The 16,826-nt window shown below is 34.3% G+C and overlaps 1 protein-coding gene across 2 annotated transcripts in view; it reads right to left on the bottom strand.

Annotated features, from left to right (window-relative positions):
- The window catches only part of BMT2 (base methyltransferase of 25S rRNA 2 homolog), an 83,016-nt gene that overhangs the window by 48,692 nt on the left and 17,498 nt on the right, over window positions 1–16,826 (bottom strand). The window contains exons 1-2 of one of the 2 annotated variants that reach the window (XM_057733981.1): window positions 7,090–7,217; window positions 2,422–2,592 (exon numbers count right to left, since the gene is read on the bottom strand). In XM_057733981.1, the coding sequence (XP_057589964.1) occupies window positions 2,422–2,592; window positions 7,090–7,205 (287 nt within the window). In that variant the 5' untranslated portion in view covers window positions 7,206–7,217. Of the gene's footprint in view, window positions 1–2,421; window positions 2,593–7,089; window positions 7,218–16,826 lie in introns of those variants that run through there. The other variant, XM_057733980.1, reaches the window with a different exon arrangement.

Below are 16,826 nucleotides of genomic sequence, written 5' to 3'. Positions count from 1 at the left end.
TAGTATGGAAGTTCTTTGAGGAAAGGGCTGGCTGTGAAAAACAGCAACTTAACTGCTGGAAGAGGTTAATGGGATTTGGAGCAAAGGGTGAAAAACCCACAGAATAGTGTCAGAAAAAGTAACAAATATGGTAAGAAACATACAGGGAAAGTCAGCAGCTATGCTAGCTTCAGGCTGAAGTTTTGGTTGGCCTGAGCTGTAGACTGGAAGACTGGTCAGAAATTTAGAAATTTCAGAAAGATCCTGGAAATGACAGAGGCACCTAGATAAGTTCTCCACATAGCCTTGGCTGATTGGGAGGCTAAATGAACATGCAAGGGAGACCCATGAGGGCCTGATGGAAAGCAAAAGGTGAGGCAGACTTGAAAACTGAATTTTAAATGTACTTCCAAATCAACACAAATCCACTGGCAGAGGGCAGAAGCCTTATAGGCTGGAGAGGTGTTTAAGCACAACCTCTGACCTATCATTGACCCCTAATCTGTACAGACACAGGTGCAAACCCTAGGAAACCAGCCTAAAAAAATAAAAATAATAGTAATGTACAAACTACCAGGGAAAGAGACCCCACAGATTAAGTGCAGGCAGATTACTAAAAAACCATCACCACTACCACCACTACCCTCCTTGGTGGAAAAATCCAGAACAAGAGTTTCTATAACATATTATCAAAAATATATTGGACAGTTTTCAACAAAAACTCACGAGACATGCAGAGAAAAACAGGAAAGTGTAGTCCATATTCAAGAAAAAGAGCAGTAAATAGAAAGAGTCTGAGTAGGCCAAATGTATTTAGCAAAGACCTCAAATCAGCTATTATAAAAATGTTCAAAGAATTCAAAGAAACCATGTTTAACAGACTAAAAGGAAAATATGACAATGACTTAACAAACAAGGTAATCTCAACAATGAAATAGAGACTATAAAAAAAGAACCATAGAGAAATTCTAGGGTTCACATTTTCCATATGTACACCTGTTTTTGATAGCACTGTAACCATCTAATTTCTTATACTGGTCAATATTTTAAAAATATTTAAGAATGTCCATAACACCTGAGTTATAAGATGTTTAGTAACTCGTTATGCTTTGTAAGCTTTGTAGTAACCTTTGAATAAAGGTAAAGATCTTTCCTACAGCACTAATCAAATGTATGTTAACTTTTAAATGAAACTGTTTATACCTCACTAGATCATATTTCAACATGGTATAAAATCAAAGTAACCAAAGGCAATGTTCTGTTGATATCTGCACATTTGGAACTGTTTTAAGAGGTTAATTTTATTTCCATGGTTAGCCTTCAGTGCCTATTAGGAATGTTTCTAGAATTACTCAAGCTTAACATTTTCAAGAGAGTAATAAAATATTACCTGATTCCACAAATTTATTCCGGTACTAGGGTATAGAAATAATTTTAATACTATTAATAATTAATTGGATTATAATACACACACAATGAAATACTTTTTAGCCATTAAAAAATGGGAAATCCTGCCATTTGCAACAACACAGATGGACCTTGAGGTCATTACACTAAGTGAAGTAAGTCAGACATTAAAAGACAAACACTGTATGATCTTACTTCTATGTAGAGTCAAAAAAAAAATAAAACTCATAGAAACGAATCAGATTTGTGATTGTCAGGGCTGGGGATTTAGGGGTAGGGGACTGGGTGAAAGGTACGTTCAATTACAAGATAAAAAAGTTCTGGAGATGTAATTCGGTGTATAGGCCAGCATGGTGACTATAGTTAACAATACTATATTGTATATTTGAAAATTGCTAAAAGTTCTCATAAGGAAAAAAAATGGTAATTAGGTGAGGTGAAGGATGGTTAATTAAACTTATTGTGGTAATCATTTCACAATACATACATACATTAAATCATTTTGTTGTATGCCTTAAACAATGTTACATGTCAATTATACCTCAATAAAACTGGGAAAATACTCATGTACTTATTATATAAAATTTGTGCCTATATGCATGCATATATATATATGACACCAGCAGGCAGATTTTTATATTGACAATAAAATAATGGCAATTGGTTCTATTAATAATCTTCCATTAATTCCTTATTTGCAATTTCTTTGTTAGTGGATGGCCACTTTAAATTCAATTTAATTGGATTTTGCTGTTTTGACTCTGTATTATCACAAAAATAATTACTATAACATTTCATGAATGATTCTTATTTTTAGTGAGACAACTCTATGTTATGGAACTAGTTTCCCAGATATTCCTTAAAATTTTATGCTACCTTCCTAATAATATTACAAATTTACATTTCTCAGACTAACATACTACCAGAGAAGCAAGCAAACTGCCCACTACTTGGTGTAAACCATTACACTATTTTACATTATTAACAAAGCTATCCAGGGTAATGTTAATCATCTAAGTAGAAAAGTATACTTACTCAGTTATAAATTCAGGGTTTGTAAAGCTGAGGTTAGTTAAATGACCTTCAAGTTTAGAAGATTCATGCATATTTAAGGCTGGAGTGGTCTTAGTGGTAAGTACAGCTCTTTTTTCATCTTTTTCAAGTGCTTTTCTCTTCCCACCATTTTGGAAATATTCTCTGCATACACTACAAGGCAAAATAAAGTTGTATTTTAAAACAATAAGTATGAATATGAAATAAAATGGGAAAAAATTAGCCTTTATTAATCAAAATTTTCAAATTATAGTTTCCTATTTTTAAAATGTCACATAGAGGTAAGTTTGAGCACCCGTAGCACTTTCAAACTTTTTAAATTACCATACAACAAAGCATGATCATAGATTATGTTTAATAAATTGTTTTTTCAGAAGTACAATGTGCCTGTATGTCTTGCTGAACTTTATTCTTAGCTAAAACATTAGTTTATCCAGAAAAGCTTAGATAACTCTGCTATTCAGTGACAGCATCCAAAAAGGATAATAGTCACAGTTAATTCTGAGCCAGCTCTGCTGGTAGTAGACAGTTGTTTTTCAGACCTCTTCTGGTTTACAAAAACAAAGTCACAAAATCAGGTTACCAAAATATTAAGAATCATGCTATTTGCTCTGAAAAGAAGAGCATAAAAATCTGGTTCAGGTAAAAATGGTATCATATTATAAAGGTATACATTCAGAGAGAACAAAGGTTTGAACAGTGATTTTATAACACTTGGAAATTATTCCTATCAAAAGACCATTACTGTTTGTTCCAATTCTCATAATATAAATGAATATTAAAATGCAGATTTTTCAAGATGCATTATTTTAAGCTCATTTAGTTATCCATATCAGGTTGTTATCCATAATCAGAAACTGATGACTGGCATTAAGATTAAACAATTTTCTTCATACCTAATACAATTTTAGGGTGAATATAGTAGGGTTCCATGCCTGGGTATGTAACAAGACAATAAACATAAACCATAGAATCAACTCAAACACTTACTAGCTATTAAAGATAAGAAACTTAAAGGAAAAGACTGGTGTGATCTGCCTCTGGCCCTCGAGCTTAAAATAAGACAGGAGAGACACACTTAAACAATTAACTGATTTACTTATCAAAGCTTAAAGTGAATGTAAATGGAAGCTAAACACATTTTCTTTCTTTTTATAGTCTTAAAATAAACCACCTTATTATTCCATATAGCACATACTCTGAACAAAGCTAGACTATTTTTCTCCATAGACACTGCTTGGTGCAGCTCCAAAAACACATGGCTACAGAAGAACTGAAAAATTAACTTAAAACCGATTTTTGCAAGTAGAACTATGGTGTCTAAGGAAACAATGTCCATTTCTCCTCACACTTAAAGGATGCTATTAGTTCAATTTCAATTTGTCTAAGTATCTACTAAAGACTTCTTTAACCTATCCTATGAAGATTTAATTTTAACTCAAATTATATACAGGAGTTGCAACTCATTTATCATTAATCAAACCTTTATTAAATACCTATCATGTGCCAGGCACATAGATGACGGGAAAACAAATTGAAGAAGGCACTGCTGCCCTCAAGAAGCTCAGACCAGTGAAGGAGACAAATAATTACATATTGGGGTTGGCCAAAAAGTTCATTCAGGTTCTAAACGAACTTTTTGGCCAACTCCAATAATAAAGAAAATACAATTGATAAATACCTAGCACCCAATCTAAAATCAGTAGTATAAGCTGATTTTAGGAAGATGAGTAGGAACAAATCAGGGTAGGAAGAATGTTAGTTAAGGAGGAAAGTGCTTTCCTGGCACAGAGAAGAGCAAGAGCAAACGCATGGAAAAGAAAAGCATCATGGATCCCACAGAGATAGACATCAGTTTAAGGCAGGTGAAATTTAAAGTGCCAGGCAGAAAATGGATGGATGGATTCATAAGTGAAAAGGCCCTGAGGCCGGCACACATACTGAGAGGAATGATAGCCAGGTGACACTGTAGAGGTAAGCAAATTTCAGATGATGCAAGACTGATGGGCCAATTTAGGAAAGTGGCCTTTAGAAATCTAATCTAATGACAGAAGTGGTTTAGTGGTTTCTTGGAGTGGGGGGGGTGGGGCTGACTACAAAGGTGTACACTAGAGCTTTTTAGAGTTATGGAAAAGTTCTATATCTTGACAGTGGTGATGGTTACACAAATATAAACAACTGTCAACACTTAGTGAAGTGTACACTAGAATGGGCTTATTTTATTGTATATTAATTAAATCCCAGTAAGGCTGATTAAAAAATATAGCCTTAATCACCTTGGAATTAATATTAAAAATAATACCTTTATCATATAACATTTCACTAAGACATGAAACACAAGGGTAAAGAGATTACCTTTATATTAGGTGGAACCATATAAAACTGCTGATATTCAACAGTTCTTGACCCACAAAAACTGCAATTTTATATAGTTCAATCTCACTGTTACCTAGAAACTTGACTGCAAAATACTTCACGGGCTAGAATTCCAGATACTCACAGGATAATAACTGCCACCTAAATCCCAATCTGCCTACACAACTTCCAAAAAATATACAAACCATTAGAAAGAGCAAATAAACACACACACAGTTCACACCTATGGCATAATTAGGAAACAGGAACAGCACCTTATTTTACATGTAATTGGGGAAATAAAAATCTGAGGCTAACTGAGCTGCCTTTGGAGTTACCCAAAGTAGAGTCAGCTGAGGACTGTGTTAGAGAGGAAGGTATGATGGGGTCTTAGAGGTGGGCAAAAAAAAGATAATAGCAGTTGAGGTTCACCACCAAGAGAGAGTCCAACTCTGAGTGGAGAAATCTTAAGACTTATTGGACATAGTCACACAAAGGATTAGGCACAGGAAAGCCAAAAGGAAAAAGTTTGGGAAGTATATGGGAAGGACTGTCACCAAAGGGGAAAGCCTTGAGAACATGTTATTTCTGAGGGGGAAAGGAAGCACCTTGAAAAGGGGGGTGTCTCTGGAGATGTGTTGATAAAGGGAAAGAATGAAGCAATTAAGAATAAAGAGCATGCTGACATATTATAGTTAAACCTATTAAAAAATCATAAATCAGCCAAAAGAGGACAATATTTATTCAAGGAACTCTACTTTCATATTTGTAGCAATCAAGCAAGGATCTTTGGAATTAACAAACAAAGCAAGTCACCCAAACCTCCACCTATACATCTAGAGACAGCCCAACATAACAGACAAAACACATAAAAGAAATGTCCAATGAACCCAGCAACCATACAAGTTTCTATCAGAGGGGAAGAGAAAGATATCAAAACTTTTCAGTGGAAGAAAATTCTCAAAAATACAGAAAACAAAAACTGCTATAAAAGAGAAGAAAATTGTAACTTAACACTTCAATATTAATTATATATAATTAAGCAATTGCAGATATGAAAAAACAGTTCAAATCTGATATTAAATAAAAAACTGAGGATAAAGAAGAACTAAACAGATAGATATTCCATGAAAATGGATAGGACGACTCAATACTGTCATTATGGTTAGTTCTTCCCAAACTGATTTATACATTCAACATAATCCCAATCAAAAGCAGAGCAAAATATTTTATAGATAAAACAAATGGATTATTAAGTTTACATGGATAAGCAAAGACCCAGAATAGCCAACACAATATTGAGGGAGTTGAACAAAGCTGGAGGACTGATATCATCTGATTTCAAGACTTAATATAAAGCTATTACCATACTACTACTATTAGTAATCAAGGACAGTATGTTGTTGGCATAACAATAGACAAACAGATCAATGGAACAGAATAGAGAGCCCAGATATAGATCCATGTAAATACATTCAATTGATCTTTGACAAAGGAGCAAAGGCAATACAGTGGAGTAAAGACAGTCTTTTTGACAAATAATGCTGGAACAACTGGATATCGACATGCCAAAAAATGAACCTAGACAAAGATATTACACCCTTCACAAAAATTAACACCAAATGGGTCACAGACCTAAATGCAAAACACAAAACTACAAAACTCTTAAGAGAGTTGTATAAATTTCTAAGAGAAAATCTAGATGACCTTGGGTGGTATCTAAAAAGTCATTGTCAAATCCAAGTCACAATCTATAAAAGAAAAAAATTGTGAAGCTAGACTTAATTTAAAAACAACTGCTCTGCAAAAGACAATGTCAAGAGGATGAGAAGACAAGCCATAGACTAGGAGAAAATATTTGCAAAAGATATATCTGATAAAGGACTGTTATCTAAAATATACAAAGGAGCCTTGAAACTCAATATTAAGAAAACAAACAACCTGATTAAAAAATGGGCAAAAGACCTGAACAGACACCTCTCTAGAGAAGGTACAGATGTCAAATAAGCGTAAGAAAAGATGCTTCATATCATGTCATTGGGAAATGCAAATTAAAATAGTAATGACATATCACTCCACATTATTAGAATGACCAAAATCCAGAACACTATCAATGCCAAATTTTGTTGAAGATGTAGAGCAACAAAAACCCTCATTCATTGCTAGTGGGAATGCAAAATGGTATAGTCACTTTGGAAGACAGTTTGGTAGTTTCTTACAAAACTAAATATACTCTTCCCATATAATCTAGCAATCAAGTTTTGTGGTATTTACCAAAAAGAGGTGAACACTTACTTCCACACAAAAACATGCACATGGATGTTTATAGCTGTTTTATTCATAACTGCCAAAATGTGGAAGCAACCAAGATATCCTTCAGTTGGTGAACGGATAAACAAGCTGTGGTCCATCGAGACAATGGAATATTATTCACCACTAAAAAGAAACAAGCCAAGAAAGACATGGTGGAACCTTAAACGCATATTAAGTGAAAGATGTCAATATGAAAAGGTTAAATACTGTAATTTCAATTGTATATATTCTAGAAAAGGCAGAACTCTGGAGACAGTAAAAAAGTCAGTGGTTGCTGGGGGAGGAGGCTGAGGGGGGAGAAGGAATTAACAGTTGGAGCACAGAGAATTTTCAGGGCAGTGAAACTATTCTCTATGATACTATAATGTTGGATATTTGTCATTATGTGTTTGTCAAAACTCATAAAATATATAATACCAAAGTGAACCCTAATGTAACCTATGGACTTTGGATTATAATGATGTGTCAGTGTGCATTCATGTGTCAGTGCTACAAAGATAGCACTATAAGTGGATGCTGATAGTGGTGTGACCGTTAATGTGTGGGGGCAGGGTGTATATGGGAACTACCTGTATTTTCTGCTCAATTTTGCTGTGAACCTAGATCTGCTCTAAAAAAATAAAGACTATTTGAAAGGAAAAAAAAATGAACACAGATATCATATGCCTCCTGATATAGCACCCCGAGAAGGATACAATATCACTTATGTGGTATTCTTGCTACTAATATGCTTAATTTGAACCTAATCACAAAGAAAAAAACCATACAAATCCAAAGGAGATAGTCTATAAAACTTTGACTTTATAAAATGTCCATGTCATAAAAGACCAAAAAACAAAACAAAAACAAACAAATAAAAAAACAACTAGAGAATCTTCCTAGTATTCAGGAGCAAAACTGATTTCTGCAACTGACTTTCAAATGGTTCAATACAGAGTGAAGGGAAAAGGCGAGGAGGTGGTGGGTGTGGGGAGAAAAGGGGAAATGGTACAAAGTGAGACTAAAATAGAGCAACATTTTTTTCAAAACCAAAGGAAAGAAAGTGTGGGTCAAGGATTTTATATCTAGCCAAGTTGTGCATCTTGTAATAAAACTACAGAAAAATAGCTTTTGGTATGTAAGAACTCACAGAATATCATAGTTTTAAGATGTTTTGAAAGCATGAACTTCATCTACGAGGTGACTGGAAATGTTGGTGCATAGGCTGACAGTGAGTAAAGTGCATTAAATGAATTAAAAAAGGATATTTTGTAATGCTGAAGGCCACAATTCCCAATGAAGCCATGTGTATGTATCCCAGCAGCCATCCTCACAAAGCAGAAACTCCATGAGATGCATGGAGAAACAGACACAACTAAAAACAGGGAACTTTAACACACCACTCTCAATCAAGTCAATGAACAATGAGTAAGCTTATAGACATCCTAAAGAGCATAATCTTATCACTACATAACAAACTTCACTCTTCACAAAGAAGAGTACAGCTTCTTTTTCAAGTGCACAAAAAGAAAACTACAGTAAGAGCCATAGGAAAAATAATACAGACAAACTCATCCAATCTCAATGCAATAAGGCTAGAACCAATAACAAAATAAAACAAAAAATTCATTTCACCTGCAGTTTTTTAAAAAAAATTAAATAATTCTAAAGTCAAAGGCAAACTACTAATAAGAATCACAGAATTTCTAAAAAAACAATAACAAAACCACCACAAGTCAGAATCTAAGAAATACACTAAAATAGTGACCTGAGGAAAATTCAGACCCTTTAATATTTATATCAATACAAATGAAAGAATCAAAGTAAATAAAATAAATATCCAACTCAAAAGATTAGGGGACAAAAGTAAACCAAAAAAAAAAAAAAAAAGGAGTAAGATATTACTTTTAGGAAAAAACATAACCAGCAGATAAATACATAAACTGGTTCTTTAATTTCCATAACTTTATACAAATAAAGCTGAAAACTTAGATGAAACATAATTTTTCTAGGTAAGTATACTAAATATAGGATATAGGAATACAGGAAAATTTATTAAACTTGACTCTTGCTTACTGGTAGAATTAATAAACTGCAGTTAATTTTGCAGTTAAAAGGCAAAGTTTAAACAAAACGAAAATTCATAGATGAAGTAAGAGAAAGTTATCAAAGAGTTACTTCACCAAAAAGCACCAGTATCTAATGAGGAATTCTACCAAGGTTTCAAAAACCAGATAACCCCTGTATTAATCAAGCTTTTAATTTTCTGTAACTTTGGATGTTTTGATATCTCAGAGGGCCTTACAGACCCAGGGAGAAACTGCCTTTTCCAAGGCTAGCTCATTCCCAAAGATAATAAATAACTTACTTGGGAGCACACCTCTCATGTGCAACCCAACCATTTCCTTTATTTAACTCTCACATAAGTCCATATTTCCCCTACCCTAAATTAACCCAGGCCCAGGTACCAGACAGTTAAGGACAGCTCCCACGCTTCAAAGCCCACCAAAATTATTTACACTAGCCAATTCTATGCTATTTGCTCTGCTCTGCTTTGCCTTTCCCATGGAAACCTCCTAAAGGATCAGGTCTATTCTTTCCCCTCACTCCTGCTTCTGCCTTCGGACCAAATGTGGTGCCTCCCCTGTGGCCCTGCGTGACATGGCATACCCCCTTCTCTCAGGAAATGTAAGTAATGAATTCTTTCAATGGCAATGACCTCTCCATGCCATCACTCAGTCAACTCTACAAATAAGACCAATAAATACAAATTCGGCAACGTCAAAACTATTTAAACAGTTTCAGACCATATAAACAAAGGAAAGTTTTCTAAAGTCATTTTGAGGGAGCATAGAACAACAATAATTAGGTCTGGAAATGTCTACAAAAAAATATAGACCAATATCAATTATAAATATCAATGTAAAAATATGAGATAAAATTTTAGCAAACAAAATCAAGCACAACCAAGGAGTATGTATTTCAGGAATGTGAGGATTATTCAATATAAAAAAATCTATTCATGTAATTCACTATATTCATAAATCTAAGGAGAAAACTTATTCATTTCCATAGATGCTGAAAGGACATTCAACAATATCCAACAGCTATTCCTAATAAAACCAGTCAATCAGAGCTTGGTGAACACTTCCTAACAGTAAAATTATATCTATACATAAGCCAAAAAAGCCAGCAACTTATTTAACAGGGACACCGCACACATCGATAAATGAGTAAGACACAGCTAATGCAACAGACAAGAGAAAAATAGTCAAATGAATTGGAGAGAAAAATAAAACTATGTTTTAATAGTTATAATTATAAAACTGTATATCAAACAGATATGATAATATACTTAGAGAATCCAAAAGAATCAATCACAAAGTACTATAAACAGTAAGAGAATTCAGTGAAATAGGATGTAAAACGTACAAAAATCAAAAGCTACGACTTCCCTGGTGGCTCAGTGGTTAAGAATCTGCCTGCCTATTGGGCATATACCCAGAGAAAACCATAATCCAAAAAGAAACGTGTACCATAATGTTCACTGCAGCACTATTTACAATAGCCAGGACATGGAAGCATCCTAAATGCCCATCAACAGATGAATGGATAAAAAAGATGTGGCACATATATAAAATGGAATATCACTCAGCCATAAAAAGGAATGAAACTGAGTTATTTGTAGTGAGGTGGATGGACCTAGAGTCTGTCATACAGAGTGAAGTAAGCCAGAAAGAGAAAAACAAATAGCATATGCTAACTCATATATCTAAAAAAATGGTACTGATGAACCCAGTGACAGGGCAAGAATAAAGATGCAGATGTGGAGAATGGACTTGAGGACACGGGGTTGGAGGGGTGGTGAAGGCGAAGCTGGGATGAAGTCAGAAAGTAGCATAGACACAGATACACTACCAAATGTAAAATAGAAAGCTAGTGGGAAGTTGCTGTATAACAAAGGGAGATCAACTCGATGATGGGTGATGCTTTAGAAGGCCAGGACAGGGAGGGTGGGAGGGAGTCGCAGGAGGGAGGGGATATGAGGATATATGTATAAATACAGCTGATTCACTTTGGTGTACCTCAAAAACTGGTAGAAGAATGTAAAGCAATTATATTCCAATAAAGAGCTTAAAAAAAAAGAATCTGCCTGCCAATGCAGGTGACACAGGGAAAATTCCACATGCCTCGGAGCAACTAAGCTCGTGAGCCACAACTACTAAAGCCCAGACACTCTAGGGCCTCAACTACTCACCCTGCGTGCTGCAACTACTGAAGCCCACACACCTAGAGTCCATGCTCTGCAACAAGAGAAGCTACCTCAGCAAGAGATGCCACCACAATGAGAAGCCAGCGCACCACAAGGAAGAGTAGCCCCCACTCACCACAACTAGAGAAAGCCTGCACACAGCAACGAAAGACCCAATGCAGCAAAAAAAAAAAAAAAAAAATTCAAAAGCCTCCACATATATACAAACAATAGCCTGTTAGAATATACAATGGAAGGAAAGATTTCATTTATAATAGCAACAAATAATAAAATACTTAGGAATCAACATAATAAGAAATGTGTATAATCACTATACAGAAAACCTTAAAACACTACTGAAAGATTCAAAAGTAGATTGGAACAAATGGAAGGAATACAACTTCTTCATGGATATGACGATTCACATTATAAAAATGTGACTTTTTTCCACTTATTAAAAAATTTATTGTAATCCCAATAAAAATACAAACTTTAAAAATTTAGTTAGACCAGTTCATTCTAAAGTACATATGGGGGGGAAAAAAAGAAAATCAATTACCAAGAAAATCCTGAGAAACAAGAATGGTGGTGGGGAGGGGAGAAGATGTTATAGAATAGCATGGATTACATAATATAAACAATGAATCATAATAGAAAGTCCTAAAACAGAACCAATTATGTGGGGAAACTTGGTATATCATATAAGCATACATCAAATCACTGTAGAAAAGGTAGACATTTTCATAAATGATGTTGGAGAAATAGATAACTATTTGGGGGGGAGGGGGGAGTTAGATCTATACCTCGTAACAAACACTAGAATGAATTCCAAAGAGGTGAGAGATGTAAACGTAAAAAAATGATTACAATACAAGTACTACAAGAAAATGAGTGAATTTCTAACAGGAATTCTTGCAGTCTGGGAATCAGAATAGCTTTTCTAAGACAAATGAAATCTGGAAGCAATAAAAGAGATATATCTGATTATATGAAAACAAAAACCTTCTGCATGGCAAAACAAAAACTTGCATGGCAAAAGATACAAACTCAAAGAAAAAGGACACATATCTCTAAATTATACAAAAAGCTCTAAAATAATCAAAAAAGGGACCAAAAACCATTACGAAAAAAAGCATCAAAAACACAAACGTATAATTCACAGAAAAAAAGGCAAATATTCCCTAAATATATGAAAACATACTCAACCTCATTCACAAGAGACAAAATTAAAATCACACAGAGATACCAATTCCCATCTCTCAGACTGGCAAATATTCAACAGGTGGGCAACATACTCTGTTGGTAAGATTGTGGAGAAACAGGTATTCTCATTTTTGCTGGTGGAATTAAATGATATCACCTCTATGGAAGGTGATGATGGCAATACCCAACAAAATCTCATATGCATTTACTCTTTTACTCTGCAATTCTACATCTGGAAATCTACAAAGATACAATGCCACAAATACAAAATGAATATGCACGAGGTTATTCATTAAAGCACTATTTGTAACAGAAAAAGCTTGTAACTTAACAAAATGAGGAAGATATCTATATACTTGTGATGGTCAATTTATGTGTCAACTTGACTGGGCTACAGGGTACCTAAATATCTGGTCAAACATTCTGGGTGTTTCTGTCAGGATGTTTCTGGATAAGACTAACATTTAAATGGGTAGAATGAGTAAACCAGATTGTCCTTCTTAATGAGGGTAGGCTGTATCCCGTCACTTAAAGGTCTGAATAAAACAAAAAAGTTGACCCTCCCTGGAGTATGAGAGATTCTTCTTTCCTAACTGACTTTTTCCTGCCTTCAGGCTCTAACTGAAACAGCAGCTCTTCCTGGGTCTCGAATCTGCCAGCCTCAGGATAGGAATTACACCATTGGTGTGGTTCTCCTGAGTCTCTGGCGTGTCAACTCATTCTGAAGATCTTGGGACTTGTCAGCCTTCACAAACACACAAGACAATTCTCTGGAGAACTCTGACTAATACAATATCAAATAGAATGATCTCCATGATATATTATTAAGTAAAAATGAAAGTTACAAAAGAGAGTATGTGACATGTACTGCTTGAAGAGATAAGACATGGTAGACACGTGTATATACATTGCACTAATTTGCTTATTTCTGCAAAAAGGAGAAACAAGAAACAAATGAAGAAAACGGAAGGGAGCCCTGTTCCAAGTATACTTTTTTGTAAAGTTTTGACCTTTGAACCATGTAAATGCCTTATATTCCCCCAAATTAAAAGAAAATAAGAAAAAGAAAAAAAAAACCCATAAAACTAAGTAAAGTGAAACTAACTACATAGTAAATTGGTAACATAACCATACACAAAAGAATTGTTTAAAGTAGCTTTTAAACACAATATTCTGACTCCTAGTGAGGTATGTTCTAAAGACAAAAGAACTAGCTGCAAAGATCTTAAACTTCACTCAGTCAGTTTACTGTTAGAAGTAGAATTGGCACTGTTATTTTGAAACCATTTTATGGGAACTATAGAACAAAGCAAATGTGTTAATGTTATTCAGAAGGAAGTGCTTCAGTGTAACAGAAGAGATATGATACAAACATAAAACAAAGAAGTTAGGCAAAAAACCTGTATTGTTACATTTGAATAGTAAATATCAATTATGAATTTAAGACAATATATAAATATATTTCTGTTCAATGAAAAATTCTAGAAGGGCACCCCAGAAGTACATCTAGTGCCCAAAATCTTAATTTCTAATTACTATTTCCCACTACAAGAAACTAAGGCTCCTTGATTCTAGGTCTTTCTTGACTGGGAAAGTAAAGCTTATCTTGTAATAGAAAGCAAGAGGTGCTCAAAGGTGATGTCGGAACAAAGAAGCCAGCTTTGAAGAAGCCTCACTGTGCACTAAATAATTTGCATGTGCTCACACACGCGCATGCACACACACACAAATCAAAGACTGATGGAAAAAGTGAATAAATAACAATCCAGGAGGCTACAGAGATATTCTAAAAACAAACAAACAAAACTCACCAAAACCAAACCAACCAACCAAACAACAACAAAACCAAAAACTCACTTGCCACAACTGGAAATGACTATTACAGCAGCTCCTTACTCTTAAAATTGGTAAACAGAAAGAATTACATGTATATGTTTATTTTTACCCCGCCTTTCTGGAAAACATGTAATCATTCCCTGTTCACTAGTGAACATTTTTATTTACAGAATGGCTGCTAAAAAGTGCAAAGAATGATACAGTTTAAAAAATCATTTTGCAACCCCAAATTTATTTAATAAATGGAGTAAACCTGTTAGTTGAAAGACTGTTGGGAGACAGGATTGATCCACAAGTCAAAAATGTCATTCTACACCTGACTTGCTAATTAAGGTCTAATGGAACTAAATTCCAGAGGGGAGACAAGCCCTTCCTAGGTGAGAAGGGATCACAGGCACTTTCTGCATTTGCTGAAAAGGTATATAAGTGGTAGAGGATCAAGCCTTCCTAGGTAGAGGAATTTTGTTCAATTAAAGGAAAAGCAGTAGTTTTCAATGCCTGCTTAGAACTGTGTGACAGACTGGAAACTTTAAGAAACCTAAATGCAGAGACTGTTCTCCCCATTCTCCTACCTTCCCCCATAGATCTTTTTTCAAGTAAGAAAAAGGTGAGAGACAGGGGGATCACTGGAGATTTGGGATGGGACTAAAAAGGCAAAGAAAATTCTCTGCACTCTTCCATGGGCATAGGTCCTAGAGTCCTGCTAAAGGATGGTACCTGTAATAATACACAGGACTCACTCTCAAGGCATTTGAAGCCAGATATGAACTGAAACTATAGAGGTAATCCAGCTTCAACCCAGTTTAACTCCTGATGAGATCAAAGTGTTCAAACTCTCATCCCAGCTGCCTATCAGAGAAAAAACAATGCCCTCTCTGGGAAAATAATATTTACCCCCATCTCTTCTAAACACAATGCCAGTATACACTGGGTTGGCCAAAAAGTTAGCTCAGGTTTTTCTGTTAAGATGTTACAAAAAAACCTGTACAAACTTTTTGGCCAGCCCAACATATTTTTTAAAATTACCAGACATACAATGAAGCAGGAAAAAATGATCCATAATCAAAAGAAAAAACAGCCAAAAGAAACAGACCCACAGATTATGTTGGAATAAGCAAACAAAGACTTAAAATAACTATTCTAAATTCTTTTAATGGAAAAAAATACTAACTGATCTTCAGATGAAAATATGGAGAACTTCAATAGAAAAATGAAATCTTTAAAGAAGAGACAAATTATTACAGAAAAATTACGAAGAATGATATCTTGAAAACACCTCTCTTGGTAACTGATAGAATAAAAAGCCAAAAAGAAAAATCAGTAAGGATATATAGAATATGTGAACAATGCTACTAATCACCTTGTACCAATAATCACAAAATACAGATGTGGTATATTTTACAAACCAACTGACATTTCTCTAAAAACTCCATGTTAGAGAAAACAAAAACAACCTAAAAAATTTAACCACAAATGCACAAGCCTTGATTTAGGGAAAAAGACTATAAAGTATGTTTTGGGGATAATAACAAAAATCTGAATTTATGAACTATATATTTTAGGAAATTACAGTTAATTGTCTTAATGTGTTTATAGTATTGTGGTTATGTAGAAGATGGAAATGAAATGTCATGTCATCTGCGATTTACTTTCAAATGGTTCAGGAAATGGTGTGTTTATATGTTCCTCTGTGTAGAGACTTAGAAAAGACAAATTCTTTTATTAAACAACTATAACTTTATATTGTGTTTTGTTTCTAATTTAAATACTTCATATTACAAATAAAATTTTATTAATGTTTAGAATGAAATCATGTATAATTCTTCAAGCTAAACGGTCAACAAAATCTCAGCAAGGTAATGTCAGTAAGACTTATTTCACACACCAAACTTCTCTAAAGTTTTAAGTATAACTACTGGAAGCAAATTTTGGTCAAACCCCTTTAAAAGCTCATTTTAGCTTTCAGAATGAAACTGCTTCCTTAGAATTGTCAACAGGGAAAGGAAATACATATAACTCAAGTTAGAATTACAGATAACTCGTTTCAAAATTCAATACTGTTTTCAAGCCTTTTTTCCGAACCTAGTTTTAAGTTTAAAGTAAAGGCACTATAAAACTTCTCTTGGGATTACTTCCCATAGTAACATCTTTTTATCATATTTTGCCACTGTTCTTTTTCAACAATTTGACCTAAATTCTTATTAACGTTCTTTTTCAGCAGTTTGACCTGAAAATGACCTCTTTCAGAACACATGTAGATATAATAACTATTGATAAAAACACAAATCTGAGGAAAAAGAAAGAGTGAAGTGTGAGGCAGATTCATTATTCAAATGGAAGGTACAAGCAAATGCTCCTATGAGAATACCACATATCAAAGTGGTATCTGAAATACAGTCTGAGAGCTTGCCTGATGTATTGGAATACTACTTTAAAAGCAGTGCTGCTA

The sequence above is a fragment of the Hippopotamus amphibius genome, chromosome 4 (assembly GCF_030028045.1).
Source record: "Hippopotamus amphibius kiboko isolate mHipAmp2 chromosome 4, mHipAmp2.hap2, whole genome shotgun sequence".
Lineage (NCBI taxonomy): Eukaryota > Metazoa > Chordata > Mammalia > Artiodactyla > Hippopotamidae > Hippopotamus > Hippopotamus amphibius.
This window is presented reverse-complemented; position numbering and strand designations above follow the sequence as displayed.